The following is an 18,269-nucleotide window of genomic DNA, read 5'->3' on the forward strand; positions in this document are numbered from 1 at the left end:
GGTTTTGGTGATGGATTGGATGTGAGGGGTGAACGAGAGAGCGGAGTCAAGGATGACACCAAGGTTGCGGGCCTGTGAGACGGGAAGGATGGAAGTGCCGTCAACAGTGATGGGAAAGTCAGGGAGAGGGCAGGGTTTGGGAGGGAAGATAAAGAGTTCAGTCTTGGACATGTTGAGTTTTAGGTGGCGGGCAGACATACAGATGGAGATGTCCTGAAGGCAGGAGGAGATGCGAGTCTGGAGGAAGGGAGAGAGAGCACGGGCAGAGATGTAGATTTGGCTGTCATCAGCATAGAGATGATAGTTGAAGCCTTGGAGCAAATGAGTTCACCAAGGGAGTGAGTGTAGATAGAGAACAGAAGGGGACCAAGAACTGACCCTTGAGGAACCCCTACAGTAAGGGGATGGGAGGTGGAGGAGGAGCCCACAAAAGAGACTGAGAATGAACAGTCCAGTGATTGATTGCCCATCCATCTCTGCACCCAACAGAAACTCCTCATCATTGGCTTTAAAGCTCTCAATCACCTTGGCCCCCTCCTACCTTACCTAGATGATTTCCTACTATGACCCTGGACAAACACCTTGCTCCTCTGAAGTCAACCTACTCACTGTACCTCAATCTCATTTATCTCGCCACCGACCCCTCACCCACATCATGCTTCTGGCCTGGAATTCCCTTCCCCTTCATTTATGACAGACAACCTTCAAAGCCTTACTGAAATCATATCTTCAAGAAGTCTTCCCTTACTAAACCCTCATTTCCTCTATTCCCTCTCTCCTCTTTGGCACCCTTGCACTTTGATTTGCACCCTTTATTCACCCCACCTTCAGCTCCACAGCATTTATGTCCATATCTGCAATTTATTTTATTTTATAAAATATAGTCCCCTCTAGACTGTAAATTCCTTGTAGGCAGGAAATGTGCCCATCAACTTGGTTAGATGGTACTCTCCCAAGCACTTAGTACAGTGTTCTGCACACAGTAAACTCTCAATAAATACTATTGATTGCCAAGCAGTGTGCTAAACACAGGGGTAGATAAAAGATAATCAGATCAATCATATTTTTTGAGGACTTAATGTGTGCTTAGAACAGTGCTTGGCACATAGTAAGCGCTTAACAAATGCCATTATTATTATTACTAAACATTTGGGACAGAATAACACAACCACATAATGGACACATTCCCTGCCCAGTCAGCTACAGTCTCTACTGTTCTCAAGGTTCATATTCTAAGAGGGAGGGAGTACAGGTATTTCATTTCTATTTTACAGATGATGAAATTGAGGCCCAAAGAGGAAAAGTGACTTGTCCAATGTCACCCAGAAGTCAAGAAGTAGAGCAGGGACTGACCCTTCACCCCATCCTGTGTTCTTTGCACTAGGCTACAAAACCTCTCTCTTCTTTATCATAAAAACAGTCTCACACGAAAACATCGTTCTCTGCCTGCTGCTGTCTTTACCTTGTAAATTCATGGCTGCTAATCGGTCCACTAATATATGAGTGGCGAACTGTTCCATGCCATAGAAGAGGAATGCGCTGCAGTTGGTCAAAAACTGTTCCCACTCAGCCTGACTGAAAAGCAGAGATGGAAGTTACTTTAACCCAGTTCCAATTTGGTGAGGAACTTTTGCAAAGCACATATCCAAAGGATTCTGAGGATAAATCCAACGATAGCAGGATGTGCCAAAGAATGTTACCTAAAGGGAAAAAGTTGGAAGGGACTCTGTCAAAGAGGGATTTTGGCTTTAGTGACTGTCAAGAGCTACAGTTTATTATTAACTGGATTACCAATTTTAGTTTACACAGAAAAGTAGGATTGAGCTATTTCTGTTAGAGTGAATGTTCTTTGCAGGTAAGGACATGTCTATTCTGTATACTATACTTTTTCAAACAATACAGAGCATCACACTCAGTAGACACTCGATAATAACTATTACTTCTATTTTAACTTGAAAGTTCCATTTGAATCTCCAAAGAAAAAAGAAATATTCAACTAAAGTCCTGAATCACTGTTTAGATTCTTAGATGACCATGCCTATACTATAAATTTACGTGTTCTTTTAAACTGGCACAACTCTTTTTAGTGTTTCAAAATTATTATTAATTTGCTCCACTCAGAATACTATATCAAGGTCCAGAACAAATAAATCAAATGAATTGAGTTGCTATCTCAGTATTTTGAGGACTCAGTTTAGAAATATTATTCCACTTCTGCTTAATGACACTAGCTCTGGGAACCTGCTGAGATAGCAGACCTGATATTTCACCTTTACATGGCACTGCATTTTCCCTCCAAAACTAAAATTCATTGTCTTTCCCCAATCAGGGCATTGTAGGAATTTTTTACCCCAAAAGTATCATTCGACGGTATTTTTTGAGTGCTTACTGTATGGAAAGCACTGGACTAAGCACTTGGGAGAGTACAATTCATTCATTCAATCGTATTTATTGAGTGCTTACTGTGTGCGGAGCACTATACTACAATGCACCAGAGTTGGCAGACACTTTTGGAACCCTCACCCACCCAGCCCAATTCTTCCCATCATTCAATCAATTAATCAATTGTATTTACTTGTGTACAGAGGCTAAACACCTGAAAGAGTACAACATAACAGAGTTGGTAGAAACATTTCCTACTCAAAACGAGCTTTCAGTGAATTGTGAGAAAATTGGTGAAATAAAGACAAAGTGTCTTTTTACATGCACAATCCCCCATCGGTACGAGTCAACCCTATTCATCATTAATGAATGCTATTATTACATTGGTACTGTTGGTATTGGTACTGTTCTAAGCAGTTCAGAATCCCCCATTACTACTTTGAAAAAATTACCAAAGAGACAAAGTTGTTTTCTTAGTATAGTAAAAAATGAGCAGTCTGATTATGGGAGCCCATTGGGTAGGGATTGTCTCTATGGTATCTACCCCAGTGCTTAGAACAATACTTGGCACATAGTAAGCACTTAACAAATACTATCATCATCATCATCATCATCATCTATTTGTTGCTGAATTGTTCTTTCTAAGTGCTTAGTACAGTGCTTTGCCCACAGTAAGCACTCCATAAATACGATTGAATAAATGAATTATGGGAAACTTTAAAACCAAATTTTCATGTTGGCAGAAAGCCCATTATTGGCAAAGAATGTGTCTGCTAAGCATCTTGTATTGTACTCTCTCAAGAGTTCAGTACAGTGCTCTGCACATAACAATAATAATGATAATGGTATTTGTTAACTGCTTACTATGTGCCAGGCACTGTACTAAGTGCTGGGGTGGATACAAGCAAATCGAGTTGGACACAGCCCCTGACCCACATGGGGCTCTCAGTCTTAATCCCCATTTAACAGATGAAGTGAAGTGGTTAGCCCAAGGTCATACAGCAGACAAGTGGCTGAGCTGGGATTAGAACGATGACCTTCTGACTCCCAGGCCCTGCTCTATTCACTACACCATGCTGCTTCTCTTATAGTAAGCACTCAACAAATATCATTGATTGATTCAGAAATCAATTAGATTATTTCATTCTTATTCGTAAAATTATATTAATCATAGGTTTTAAAAACTGTATCCTATGCTCACAGCAGGCCTCAGGTAATTGAAATCATTTAAATCCACTGCCAAATGCAAATATAATCCATTAAATAAAAATTAGCATAAACAGCATTAAATGACTTGATTTTACAATGGTCCTTCAGATGGATAAGGAATAATGATGATCAGGATGTTTGGAATATATCTGAAGGTGGATGATTAGGGGTCTTGGTCAGAGATGATAAGAAATTAGGATCATGTGGAACTTCTGCTTTAAAAAACAAAAATAAAAAACAAACCCCCAAAAACTAGTTGCTTCCATCTTTCTGACACTTCAACCAAGCAAGAGGTCTTCAAAATCATTTTATTTTAAAAAAAGAGAGATTACCAACCTTGGAAAACATTTATTCCCAATAAATCCAACCCATCGGGATGTGAATTGGTCTTGGTATCTTTCCAAAATTTCCCGCATTCTGAAGGAAGGGCTCAGATATTCTGTAATATGAGAATTTCATGAATAACATCCATGCTATTTTCTTCATTTATAATAATAATAATGGCATTTATTAAGTGCTTACTATGTGCAAAGCACTATTCTAAGCACTGGGGAGGTTACAAAGTGATTCAGATTGTCCCACGGGGGACTCACAGTCTTAATCCCCATTTTCCAGATGAGGTAACTGAGGCCCAGAGAAGTGAAGTGACTTGCCCAAAGTTACACAGCTGACAAGTGGCGGAGCTGGGATTTGAACCCATGACCTCTGACTCCAAAGCCCATGCTCTTTTCCACTGAGCCACTCTGCTTCTCCAAGCAGAGTATTTATGGAGTACAGTGAGTCCATTTTAGTAAACCATCTCTTCAATCCTTAATACCTGCTTTCAAATTGAATTTCAGGAGAATGAAGGTGGATTTTGTGGATGGAAAAATCGACTGCCATGAATTAACGAAAGAACTGGGAATTGGCTTGTGAAAGAGTAAGGGATGAAATTCCCTATTCCAAGTATTCTGACCACTTAAACTAGTAGTAGTGGTCATAGTAGTAGGAATTGCCAAGTGGCCAAGTGGAAAGAGCTGGGGTCTGGGAGTCAGAAGATGTGGGTTCTAATTCTGGCTCTGCCACATGTTTGCTGGGTAACCTTGGGCAAGTCACTTAACTTCACTGTGCCTGAGTTACTTCATCTGCAAAATGGGGATCAAGACTACGAGCCATATGTTGTTCACAGACCATGTCCAACCAAATTAGCTTGTATCTAACCCAGTGCTTAGAACAGTGTTTGGCACATTGTAAGTGCTTAACAAACCTCACTATTATTATTACTCAAGGACCACTGGGTGCTATGCCCTGAACTAAGCATTTGGGAAATAAATAACAAAGAAGTGACTTAATGAGAAGCTTACACTCTCATAGGGAATTCAGACATGACCCAGAAAGATGGCAGAGAAGATACTACTGATGGAAATTCTAATGTTGGAATCCCAAACAGTGAGGGGGAAACATGACCAGAGTGATCTTGTAGAGCCCAATTGGGCAGATGAAATAGTAAGCCCATTGGAAGATTTGATTTATAAGGCTACAGAATTAGGCTCTGAAGAGAGTCACTTCAGTTCCCTTTTTTTAAAAAAAAATTTCACTCTCCAATTCATTCTAAGCACAGGCATTTGTTAATCACACTCCTGGAGTTAACCTGCCTGGACTTCGGGATAATTCAAAAGATGAATCAATTTCAACTGAAGACTTGGATCCCAAATTTTGGTAAGTTCTGGATTTGGCCATGGCAGTTCTTAAGGCTTTTTGAGTGTGCACTTACTGTGGGCAGAGAATGTGTCTACCAGCTCTGTTGTATTGTACTCTCCCAAGTGCTTAGAACAGTGCTCTGCACACCGTAAGCACTTAATAAGTTCAACTGATTGTTTGATTGGAACATATCTGCTAACTCTGTTGTACTCTCTCCCAAGTGCTTAGACCAGTGCTCTGCACTCAGTAAATGCTATTGATTGATCAATCATTTTAATACACTTAATTTGGTCTGATTTCACTTAATAATAATGATTGTGGCATATTTTAAGCCCTTACTATGTTCCAGGCACCATATTAAGTGCTGGAGTGGATACAAGAAAATCAGGTTGGACACAGTCCCAGTCTCTCATGGAGCTCAGAGTTTCACTCCCTATTTTACAGATGAGGTAACTGAGGCACAGAGAAGTTAAATGATTTGCCCAAGGTCACACAGCAGACAAGTGGCAGAGCTGGGATTAGAACCCATGACTTTCTGATTCCAAGGCCCATGCTCTATCCACTGCGCCATGCTGCTTCTCCTCCAGCAGGTCTACCCTAACTAATACATCAAACCATGAGGTATTGCCATTTCCACATCCACCTATAGCACTTATGTAATTAATTCCCATCCTTAGCACTTAATAAGTAATAATAATTGTGGTATTTGTTAAGCACTTACTATGTACCAGGCACTGTACCAAGCGCTGAGGCGAATACAAGCAAATTGGATTGGACATGGTCCCTGTCCTTTTTGGGGTTCATAGTCTCACTCCCCATTTTACTGATGAGGTAACCGAGGCACAGAGAAGTCAAGTGTCTTGCCCAAGGTCACACAGCGGAAAGATGGCAGAGCCGGGATAAGCCCAAGTGCTCAGTACAGTGCTTTGCACACAGTAAGCGCTCAATAAGTATGATCGAACGAATGAATGAATGACTTACATATATCCATCCTCAGTTTCAATCAATCCTGTTTATTGAGCCCTTACTGTGTGCAGAGCACTGTGCTAAGTGCTTGGGAGAATACAATATAACAGAGTGGGTAGACACATTCCATGCCCACAGTTCTATGGTTCTTTTGTAGAATTGCCTAGTGGATAGAGCGTGGGCTTGGGAGTCAGAAGGACCTGGGTTTGAAATCTGGCTCTGCCACTTGTGTGCTGTGGGACCTTGGTCAAAGCACTTAACTTCTCTGTGCCTCAGTTCCCTCATTTGTAAAATGGGGATTAAGACTGTGAACCCAATGTGGGAAAAGGACTGTGTCCAACCTGATTACCTTGTATCTACCCCAGTTTAATCCTGGCTCTGCCGCTTATCTGTTATGTGACTTTGAGCAAGTCACTTCACTTCTCTGTGCCTCAGTTACCTCATCTGTAAAATGGGGATTGAGACTGTGAGCCCCAAGTGGGACAGGGACTTAGTACAGTGCTTGACACATGATAAGTGCTTAACAAATATCATTATTGTTCAGAGTATAGTTCTCTGCACCCATTGGATGCTTTTAATATATTCTGTTCCTCTTCTTCCTCCTCTTTCTTTTCCAACTACTACTATTTCAGAGTAATAGCAGTAGTTCTTAATAGATCTGAATTCAACCTGTGGTTCTTAGAAAAAGGAAGAAATGTGACTGGTATTTCTATTTAAAAATATAAAAGTACACCTTTCAGGCATTACAGTGATACAGAGAAGCAGCGTGGTCTTGTGGTTAGAGCACAGGCCTAAGAATCAGAAGGACCTGGGTTCCAACCTCAGCTCTACCGCTCGTTTGCTGGGTAACCTTGGGCAAGTCACTTTATTTTTCTTGTGCTTCAGTTACCGAATCTGAAAAATGGGGATCAAGACTGTGAGCTACCTGTGGGACAGGGCTGTGTCCAACCTGATTATCTTATATCCACCCCAGTGCTCAATAAAGTCCTTGGAACACAGTAAGCCCTTAAGACACCATTAAAAAATCATATAGTTGTGAAGATAGCCTGTGTCAGATTGAATTAAGACCAGGAAAAAAGAGCTTTGGAGGAGAGTCTCCTAAGAAAACACAATTCTGAAAGTAGTACTTCTGCTGACAACAGCCGGCTCCTAAACTTTTACCAGCCCTCTTCTAGGTTTCAATCACCACATACAGGATTGATTTATTTTCTCTTCCTGTCTTTTCTGTTTTTTCTTTCATTAGGGAATGAGGACATGTTAACAGGACTCAGATGTTAAAAATAGGGGTGATATTTGTTAAGCTGCTTCTTTGTAACAGGTATTGTACTAAGCACTGGGGTAGATACAAGATAATCATGTCAGGCACAGTTCCTGTCCCACATGAGACTCATAGTCTAAGAAAAGGGCAGAACAGGAAATGCCACAAAAAAAGGGGGATCGCTGACAAGGATGCATGTGGATTGAACATGACTGTCTCTATTTGTTGCCGATTTGTACTTTCCAAGCACATAGTATAGGTCCCTGCACACTAAGCACTCAATAAATACAATTGAATGCATGCACGAATGAACTCCTGACATGTGACAAGAATGTTTAAAGAGCCTACCAATATCCTTGCTGCATGAAGTTATGTAGTCCAGGAACCACTTTCATTAACTATAGGAATAAAAGGTTAATAACTCCCTGGTATCTTTTAACAATATCAGGCTATGTCTTTTAGCCACAAGTATAGAGATACTACTTCTGCTACTACTAATAATAATGGTATTTGTTAAGTGCTTACTATGTTACAGATACCATTCTAAGCACTGGGGTGGATACAAGCAAATCAGGTTGGACACACTCTCTGTCCTATGTGGGCATCACATTCTCAATCCACATTTTACAGATGGGGTAACTGAGGCACAGTGAAGTGAAATGACTTGTCCAAGGTCACCCAGAGTCAAGTGGTGGGGCAGGGACTAGAACCCGTGACCTTCTGACTCCCAGGCCCATACGCTATCCACTAGCCATGCTGCTTCTATGACTTTTAAAGATCACGTTCCTCCAGGGGAAATATCCTGACAAAGCATATTTACGTTTCAAGCAGCAGTTACGTGCTGGTACAGCATTATATTGTTTGAAAACTGAAGTGTGAACTTGTATTATTCCGTGCTCTGAATGGAATTATACTTTCAGTCAACTCTCGGAGGTAGAAGTGAGGACACTCGACAGAAGACGGGCTCTCTCTAATCCATCACTGAATCACTTCCCCTGAACCTACTGCAGGGGATCAAAACAAACCCTTCAAATATCTTACCTATAGCTGTCGCCTCTTCAAAAGGATCCACAATGTCTGGTGCTGATGAGTTAAGATAAGACTATGGTCCCAAAGCAAATGATCTTTTTTCTAGAAAGAGCAACTCGTCAAAGGATACATTTAAAATTATTTGTATCGACCCCAATGCAGTTGGGAGGAACGACCCGGCTTAGAGGGGCCTAAAATGACAGAAAAATAGAGGAAAAACAGGTATTTTATCCATATTTTACAGATGAGTAACCTGAGGGACAAAGCAGTTAAGTGTCTTGTGTGAGATCCGATGGCAGACAAGTGGCAGAGCCAGGATTAGAACCGGAATTGAGAAGCAGCATGGTCTAGTGGATAGAGCTGCTGGGAGAGCATGGGTTTGGGAGTCAGAGGTCATGGGTTCCAAACCAAGTTTCACCACTTGTCAGCTGTGTGACCTGGGGTAAGTCACTTCACTTCTCTGTGCCTCAGTTAGTTCATCTGTAAAGTGGGGATTAATGCTGTGAGCCCCATGTGGGACAAGGACTATGCCCAACCTGATTAGCTTGTATAACCCCCAGCACTACAACAGTGCTTGACAAATAGTAAGTGCCTAACAAACATCACCATTTCTTTTTCTTAGAATCCAGGTTTTCAGACTCCCAGGCCTATGCTCTAGCCACTAGGCCCCGCTGCTTTCTTGGAAATGGGAGGAGACGCACCCTGGAGTTTTTGACGGGGTCTGGGAGGGAATTCAGGAGGGCGGATCTGGATTCCCACTATCAAGGCTGGGGTTTGGGATCTTTGGAGGGAAGGTTTTTAGGGTGTTCACAGATGCTCTGGTCAGAAGCTCCACCATAGGTTGGGGGAGGGTGGTGAGGGGAACCTCGGCCACTATCAGGCTCTCAGAGAAATGGCTCTTGGGAAATTCTCAGGCAGAAGAAATCTGTCAAATGACAGGGAAAGTCATGGCAAGAAGGAGAGAGAGGCTGTGGCAGGTTGGTCCTGTGTGGGTGCGGTGGGGTTGGCTGAGAGACCGGCTAAGCAGTAGTGGCATTAATTGAATGCCCACAGGGTGCAAGGCACTGTATTAAGCACTTAGAACAGTGTTCAAGCTCTTAGTACAGTGTTTTTCATACAGTAAGTGCTCAGTAAATACAACTGAATGGATACTAAGTGGTTGGGAAGTAAAGGGAATGTGTCCAACCCGATTTGCTTGTATCCACCCAGCACTTAGTACAGGGTCTGGCACATAGTAAGTGCTTAACAAATACTATTATTATTATTATTATTATTATTATTATTATAGGAAATGTTCCCTACACGCAAGGAACTCTAACAGCCCCTCTAGACTGCTAAGGTCCTTGTGGGCAGGGAATGTGTCTACCAACTCTGCTGTATTATGCTCTCCCAAGCACTAAGTACAGTGCTACAAACAGAGAAAGCATTCAATAAATCCCATTGATCTAGAACAATAATAATAACTGTGGTAACTGTATTGTACTTACTACGTGCCTGGCCCTGTACTAAACACTGGGGAAGATACAAGATCATTGGGTTGGACACAGTCTTAATCCCCACTTTAGAGATGAGGTAACTGAGACCCAGAGAAGTAAAGTGATTTGCCCAAGGGCAGACAGCAGACAAGTGATGGAGTCGTGATTAGAATAATAATAATTGTATTTGTTAAGCACTTGTTATGTGCCAGGCACTGTAATAAGTACTGGGGTGGATATAAGCAAATCAGGTTGAACCCAGTTACTGAACCAGGTGGGACTCAAAGTCTCTATTCTCATTTTACAGATGGGCTAACAGAGGCCCAAACAAGTGAAGTGACTTGCCCAAGGTCACAGAGCAGACAAGTGGCAGAGCTGGGATTAGAAGCCAGGTCCTCTGACTCCGAAGCCTGTGTGCTCTTTCCACACAGCCATGCTGCTTCTCTAGACTGTAAGCTCATGGTGGGGAGGGAAAAGATTCTGGACTCTGATCAGCTACCTCTGTTCTGGAAATCAAAGAGGTCTGAGACCTCCATCAAATTCCATGGCTCGCAAAATCAAGGGACAAGAGGGTTTTTATCTATGGGTCCTCTTTCATCTTGATTTATGTACTGCCTTGAGTTGAAAAGTCCATAAGGTGACTGCCGTGACTCTTGACGCCTCCTGAGATGCAGCATTGCCTAGTCATTAGAGAACGGGCTTGGGTGTCAGAAGACTGTGGGTTCTAATCCCGGCTCTTCCATTTGTCTTCTGGGTGACCTTGGGTGAGTCACTTCACTTCCCTGTGCCTCAGATACCCAATCTGCAAAATGGGGATTAAGACCGTGAGCCCCATTTGGGACATGGGCTGTGTTCAACCTGATTAGCTTATACCTACCCCAGAGCTTAGTACAGCACCTGGTACATATTAAGTGCTTAACAAATACCACACATAAAAAAAGGAAAAAGTAAAATTCTCCTTTGGTCTTCCCCACAATGACAGGAGACAACCCATCTTTTTCCAATCCACTGACCGTTAGAGGTTTAATTTTGGATTATCTGAAATATGAGCAGATGAAAAAAAATCCATTCTTTCCCCAGATCCATGACAGGATTAAGTTCTCTGGGACCCCAGTGGCAGAGGGGATAAAATATGATTCCCTCTGGGAAGTTTTCAATTAAATCCATGACCATTTCCCACGCTGTGAAGTTGCCATTGTAACAGCTCCAAGCTGATCCTCCCAACGGTCCTTTGGGAATTTGAGCAGTTCCACGTTCAGGAGCTAATTGTATCATGAGAAAAGCAAGAACCCACCTGCCCTCGTGATTACACCAAATGTGGAAACATCTTGGTTTTTCAGCATAAGTGGAGAGTGGTATTTTGTCAGAATTCCAAGGCAAAACACCTAATTGTGCAGTAATCACAAATCTACCCTGCTTACCGATTTGGTATTCCTCTTTTGGCCTCCTTTGGTCTTGGGATCTTTAGTTCCTTTACTCTCTTTCTTTATCACAACTTCTGCAAAAATAATCATAAAATGAAAGCAATATTATGTAAAAAAATGGGAGTAGCAGAATACCCAAATCACAGTGGTATGGTGAGCTGAAATTCAGAAACCAAAAACAAGGAGGACTGAAGAAATATTATAAAGACAAAGTAAAATGAAGTCTCAGAAGACGCTGCCGCACAATAAAAATCGAGTCAGGATAGACCAGCACGGTGTGCCACTAGCAAGAAAGAAACAGCGTGGCCAAGCAGAAAGAGCCCAGGCCTGAGAGTCAGAAGACCCAGGTTCTAATCCCAGCTTCCCACTTGCCTGCTGTGTGACTTTGGTAAGTCACTTCACTTCTCTCTGCCTCAGTTTCCTCGTTTGTGAAAGGGGAAATGATCTCCTGTTCTTCCTCTGCGACAGTGAGCCCAAAGCAGGATGGGAAGTGTTTTTTGCCTGATTATCTTGTATCTACCCCAGTGCTCTGTACAGTGCTTGGCACATAGTAAGCGCTTAACAGATAACATGATTAAAGGAGTGGCATTCTTCAAAGAGAATCTTCATAAAGATCAAGAGACAAGGAGACTTAAGAAGACAAATAGGAGTCTGTAGTGTTGACGGACAAGTAATGGAAGTTTTCCTTGGTCTACTAAAAAAGACATGTAAATGTTTGTCTTTAAATTTTGATGATTGAGGCAATTTGTATTATAATGTCTCAGCAAAAAGGGATATGGAAATTCTATTATACACCTCATTTAATAGACATTTTCCCGGATGGGACACGGAGCAACTTATTTCATTTCCAAGTTTATTTTGTAATTGTTGGAAATGTTTATGTCAAACGCTATTTACAATTTTTCAAAAATCTTTGATTTACATCTTCTTCACCACGAGTAAAACAAGGTCACCTGAAATCTCCGATTCCTAATTTATGGGAAAGATTTATGATGCTTCTGTCCTCAACAATATTTCAAAATGACAAAAAGGCAATTGTTTTTAGGGAAATTATATTAGGATTTATTGTCACAGCACAGAAGTAAGGCTGTATTGTTTGGGTAGCCAAATATGAGTTACAACTTCCATTTATTCATTAATAAATAGGAAAAAAATCATGACTTTCAATAGGAATACTAAGATCCTTATAGTTTCCAATACCTAATATTGGCCCTTTCTTTCATTAAATTTCAATTCCCTACACTCCCTTGGTGAACTCATTTGCTCCCACGGCTTCAACTATCATCTCTACACTGATGACACCCAAATCTACATCTCTGCCCCTGCTCTCGCTCCCTCCCTTCAGGCTCGTGTCTCCTCCTGCCTTCAAGACATCTCCATCTGGATGTCTGCCTGCCATCTAAAACTCAATATATCCAAGACTGAACTCCTTATCTTCCCTCCCAAACCCTGCCCTCTCCCTGACTTGCCTATCAATGTTGACGGCACTACCATCCTTCCCATCTCACAATCCCACAAACTTGGTGTCATCCTCGACTCTGCTCTCTTGTTCACCCCTCACATCCAATCCATCACCAAAACCTGCCAGTCTCACCTTGGTAACATCACCAAGATCTGCCCTTTCCTCTCCATCAAAACTGCTACGCTGCTGGTTCAATCTCTCATCCTATCCCGACTGGATTACTGCATCAGCCTTCTCTCTGATCTCCCATCCTCCTCTCTCTCCCCACTTCAATCTATAGTTCACGCTGCTGCCCAGATCATCTTTGTGCAGAAGCGCTCTGGGCATGTTACTCCCCTCCTCAAAATTCTCCGGTGGCTACCAATCAACCTACGCATCAGGCAAAACCTCCTCATTCTCGGCTTCAAGGCTCTCCATCACCTCGCCCCCTCCTACCTCACCTCCCTTCTTTCCTTCTACAGCCCAGCCTGCACCCTCCGCTCCTCTGCCACTAACCTCCTCATTGTGCCTCGTTCTCGCCTGTCCCACCATCGACCCCCGGCCCACATCCTCCCCCTGCCCTGGAATGCTCTCCCTCCGCATATCCACCAAGCTAGCTCTCTTCCTCCCTTCAAAGCCCTACTGAGAGCTCACCTTCTCCAGGAGGCCTTCCCAGGCTGAGCCCCCTCCTTCCTCCCCCCCCTCCCCCCCCCCACCCCCCCCCCACCTTACCTCCTTCCCCTCCCCACAGCACCTGTATATGTATATATGTTTGTACATATTTATTACTCTATTTATTTATTTATTTTACTTGTACATATTTATTCTATTTATTTTATTTTGTTAATATGTTTTGTTTTGTTGTCTGTCTCCCCCTTCTAGACTGTGAGCCTGCTGTTGGGTAGGGACCGTCTCTATATGTTGCCAACTTGTACTTCCCAAGCGCTTAGTACAGTGCTCTGCACTCAGTAAGTGCTCAATAAATATGATTAAATTAATGAATGAATGAATTCCCCTTCAAATGTCATCAAGCTGTTTCCGACTCATAGAGCCTCCAGGGACACACCCTCTTCAGAACGACCCACCTTCTGCCTTAAAGTCATTCTGGTATGTGTATCCAGAGAGTTTTCATGATAAAGATACGGAGGCGGTTTACTCAAGCACTAAAAACTTGAGTCTTGGCCTTGTCACTTAACATCTCTGTGCCTCAGTTACCTCATCTGGAAAATGGGGATTGAGACCGTGAGCCCCACGTGGGACAATCTGATTACCTTGTATCTACCCCAGCACTTAGAACAGTGTTTGGCACATAGTAAGTGCTTAACAAATACCATAATTATTTTTAATTATTATTTGATCAATGTTTTGACCATTCGATCATCTGGTTTTGACTCTTTCCCGTGCTGTTGCTGCCCAGCACTGGCGAATCAACTTTATCTGACACTTCGGCTTAGACATTTCCATTATTGGTAGACCTATATGGCATAGCTCTAAGCTTCATCAGTGTGTGCAAACTCTCTTGTCATGGAATGGTGTTGTTTCATATTATTGTTATTTTATTATTACTATTATTAATAATGATGAGGCCTTTCCCTGACTCCAGGGCCTACCCTGACTATATCCTGTTTCCCTTTTCTTTCTTCTCTTTCACTCCCTTGTGCCCTACCTTGACCTGCTCCCTTTATTCATTTCCTGTCCCAGCCCCACAGCACTTAGGTCTTTTCTTATGCTGTCAAGTCATCTCCGACCCATAGTGATGCCATGGACACATCTCTCCCAGCACGCCCCACCTCCATTTTCAATTGTTCTGGTAGTAGATCCAGAGAGTTTCCTTGGTAAAAATCCAGAAGTGGTTTACCATAACCGCCTTCCACATAATAAACTTGAGTCTCCACCCTCGACTCTTTCCCATGTTGCTACTGCCCAGCACTTATAAACATACTTGTAATTTATTCATTTATATTAATGTCTCTCTTCCTCTCTAGTCTTCTCCTCTCTTCCCCTCATTGTGGGCAGGGAACGGACCTGTTATTTTGCCATATTATTCTCTCCCAAGTGCTTAGTACAGTGCTCTGCACACAATAAGTGCTCAATGAATACAGTTGATTGATTGGCAATATTTATTAAATGTTTACTATTGTTTTAAGTACTGTGCCAAGCACTGGTGTAGATAAAATACAGGCAGATCAGACACTGTCCAAATTGGGCTTGTGGTCTAATGTATTTATTAATAAATAATATAATAAATGATATTTATTTCTATTAATGCCTGTTTCCCCTCTAGACTGTAAGCTCATTGTGGGAAGGGAATGTGTCTGTTTATTGTTATATTGTACTCTTCCAAGAGCTTAGCTCAGTGTTCTGCACACAGTAAGGGCTCAATAAATGCAACTGACTGAGAGACAGGAGAAGAAATTACAGATACGGGAAGCAAGTGAGTCTGAGGACACATTGCTTTGAGGTGAGTTTATAGGGAGGGGAAACAGGAGATGAGAGATTGGTCATAGAGATTAAGCGCTTAGTACAGTGCTTGGCCCCAAAGTAAGCACTCAATAAATACAGTTGAAAGAATGAATCCATGAACATGTTTCTTGGGCTAAACTGCATATAATAATAATAATGGTATTTGTTAAGCGCTTACTATGTGCCAAGCACTGTTCTAAGTGCGGGGTTGATATAAAATCATCAGGTTGTCCCATGTAGGGCTCACAGTCTTAATCCCCATTTTACAGATGAGGTAACTGAGGCACAGAGAAGTTAAGTGACTTGCCCAAAGTCACACAGCTGACAAGTGGTAGAGCCGGGATTAGAACACACAACCTGTGACTCCCAAGCCCGGGCTCTTTCCACTAAGCCACGGTGCATATCTTATGAGAGGTGGGCACAATAGAGAAATCACCGGTGTAATGTCTTTTGCTCTGTCCTTGTAACTCAGAAGTATACTGAACTGGGAGTGAGAGGAGCTGGGTTCTAATCTCAGCTCTGCCACTGATCTGTTGTGTGACCTTGGATGAGTGGCTTAACTTCTCTATGCCTCAGTTTCTTTACCTGTAAAACGGGGATCAAAAACCCAGTTAGTCCAGATGCCAAAATTACAAAGAAAAAAATTCAGTATATAGAATTTAGTATATTGGTCTGCACAATGTAGGCACTCAATAAATACCACCACTTGGATGACTGATTAAGGGCTTAGTACAGTGCTCCACAAACAGTAAGCACTCAATAAATACGACTGAGTGATCAATTTACCTGGCTCTTCTTTGCGAAGCCGGTTATGTAGCATCTGGAGGGAAACTTCTCTGGAGATGGATGATATCATCCCTTCTTCGAAGAAACTCAGAGCTTCCAGCGGCAATTCCTGAAGTAATCTGTCTGCCATTATTACAGCATAGTCTACAGCTTCTGCTGGAATGCCTGGAGCAAAGAAGACACACATTTTTAGTATCTAACAGAAATTCCAATTCCCTCCCCCTACACGTGACAGACCACCACTCTCCCCACTTTCAAAGCCTTACTAAAATTGCATCTCCTCCTCCCGACTAAGCCCTCCTTCCAATTCATTCAATTGTATTTATTGAGCGCTTACTGTGTGCAGAGGCACTGTACTAAGCGCTTGGAAAGTACAATTCAGCAATAAAAAGAGACAATCCCTGCCCACACTTGTCCCTCTACCTTCACCGCCTGAGAGACAACTCAGAGCTAACCAGTGAGCTCAATCAATCAATCAATCAATCAATCGTATTTATTCATCATCATCAATCGTATTTATTGAGCGCTTACTATGTGCAGAGCACTGTACTAAGCACTTGGGAAATACAAATTGGCAACATATAGAGACAGTCCCTACCCAACAGTGGGCTCACAGTCTAAAAGGGGGAGACAGAGAACAAAACCAAACATACTAACAAAATAAAATAGAATAGATATGTACAAGTAAAATAAATAAATAAATAAATAGAGTAATAAATATGTACAAACATATATACATATATACAGGTGCTGTGGGGAAGGGAAGGAGGTGGAGAGGGGGACGAGGGGGAGAGGAAGGAAGGGGCTCAGTCTGGGAAGGCCTCCTGGAGGAGGTGAGCTCTCAGTAGGGCCTTGAAGGGAGGAAGAGAGCTAGCTTGGCGGATGGGCAGAGGGAGGGCATTCCAGGCCCGGGGGATGACGTGGGCCGGGGGTCGATGGTGGGACAGGCGAGAACGAGGTATGGTGAGGAGATTAGCAGCAGAGGAGCTGAGGGTGTGTGGAGGCTGCTGCCAACTAGCATGGGAGGGCTGAGTAGGTGCCAGTGAGGTTGTCGTTAATGTAACTTGGTGATAACAGGGGCCTTTTTCCCAGGGGAGGGGGGCGGGTCAGTGAAGCTTCAGTGTGGAAGACCCCTTAGACTTTTTTTTTTCTTTTTTACAGTGGGATAAACTTGATGATTGGGAAGCAAAAGGAAAACGATGATGCCAGCTGAGGCTGGAGTCCAGCTGTTTTTACTCTTGAGGTTCCTGCACGAAGCTAGAAGATTGTGGATCGCAAACAGAAAGGTGAACAAATGCTCTGCATTGGATCAATGAGCTGTGAAACAGTGGAACTGAGAAACGTGTCTTTCAAACTGAGATGACTGGAGAATATATCAGTCTATTATCAAGTGCTTAGTACACTGCTCTGCACACAGAAAATGCTCAATAAATACGATTGAATGAATGAATCTACTGCTGCAACTAAGGAAGGAAATGGTTCGTTTGTTTTATGAGCCATTTGCCCTTTGAATCCTCTTTGTTTTATGAATTCTAAGACCTACCTGGGGAATCTTTTTCTCTGCTTTTGGGTTTTCCCTCTTCAATCGACAACGAAGGCGTTGGAATTCTGAAATCCAAAGTCATGTCAGTCATTCAAAATTCAAAGAAAATAAGTCAATTCAAAAGAACACCCTGAGTCTGTAAAGCACTTTCATGTTTCCAAAGTGCTTTCAAGGTCCAACCTGATTATCTCATATCTACCCTAGTGCTTAGAACAGTGCTTGGCACATAGGAAGCACTTGAAAAATTCCACAATTACTATTAATTATCATTATTAATCAATTGTATTTTTTGAGCACTTACTGGGCACAGAGCACTATACCAAGTGCTTGAGAGACTACAATATAACAATACTTAAGCACTTATAATAATAATAATGATGGCATTTATTAAGCGCTTACTATGTGCAAAGCACTGTTCTAAGTGCTGAGGAGGTTACAAGGTGATCAGGTTGTCCCACGGGGGGCTCACAGTCTTCATCCCCATTTTACAGATGAGGTAACTGAGGACAGAGAAGTTAAGTGATTTGCCCAAAGTCACACAGCTGACAATTGGCAGAGCTGGAATTTGAACCCATGACCTCTGATTCCAAAGCCTGGGCTCTTTCCACTGAGC

The 18,269-nt window shown here is 42.4% G+C and overlaps 1 protein-coding gene across 1 annotated transcript in view; it reads right to left on the reverse strand.

Annotated features, from left to right (window-relative positions):
• Positions 1 to 18,269, reverse strand: part of CFAP46 (cilia and flagella associated protein 46) — a 203,464-nt gene that overhangs the window by 16,006 nt on the left and 169,189 nt on the right. Inside the window, exons 49-55 of the mRNA XM_038743855.1 lie at positions 17,657 to 17,721; positions 16,114 to 16,278; positions 11,421 to 11,497; positions 8,655 to 8,715; positions 8,537 to 8,572; positions 3,928 to 4,030; positions 1,463 to 1,575 (exon numbers count right to left, since the gene is read on the reverse strand). Coding sequence (XP_038599783.1) covers positions 1,463 to 1,575; positions 3,928 to 4,030; positions 8,537 to 8,572; positions 8,655 to 8,715; positions 11,421 to 11,497; positions 16,114 to 16,278; positions 17,657 to 17,721 — 620 coding nt within the window. The remainder of the gene's footprint in view (positions 1 to 1,462; positions 1,576 to 3,927; positions 4,031 to 8,536; positions 8,573 to 8,654; positions 8,716 to 11,420; positions 11,498 to 16,113; positions 16,279 to 17,656; positions 17,722 to 18,269) is intronic.

Source organism: Tachyglossus aculeatus, chromosome 3 (genome assembly GCF_015852505.1).
Source record: "Tachyglossus aculeatus isolate mTacAcu1 chromosome 3, mTacAcu1.pri, whole genome shotgun sequence".
Taxonomy (NCBI): domain Eukaryota; kingdom Metazoa; phylum Chordata; class Mammalia; order Monotremata; family Tachyglossidae; genus Tachyglossus; species Tachyglossus aculeatus.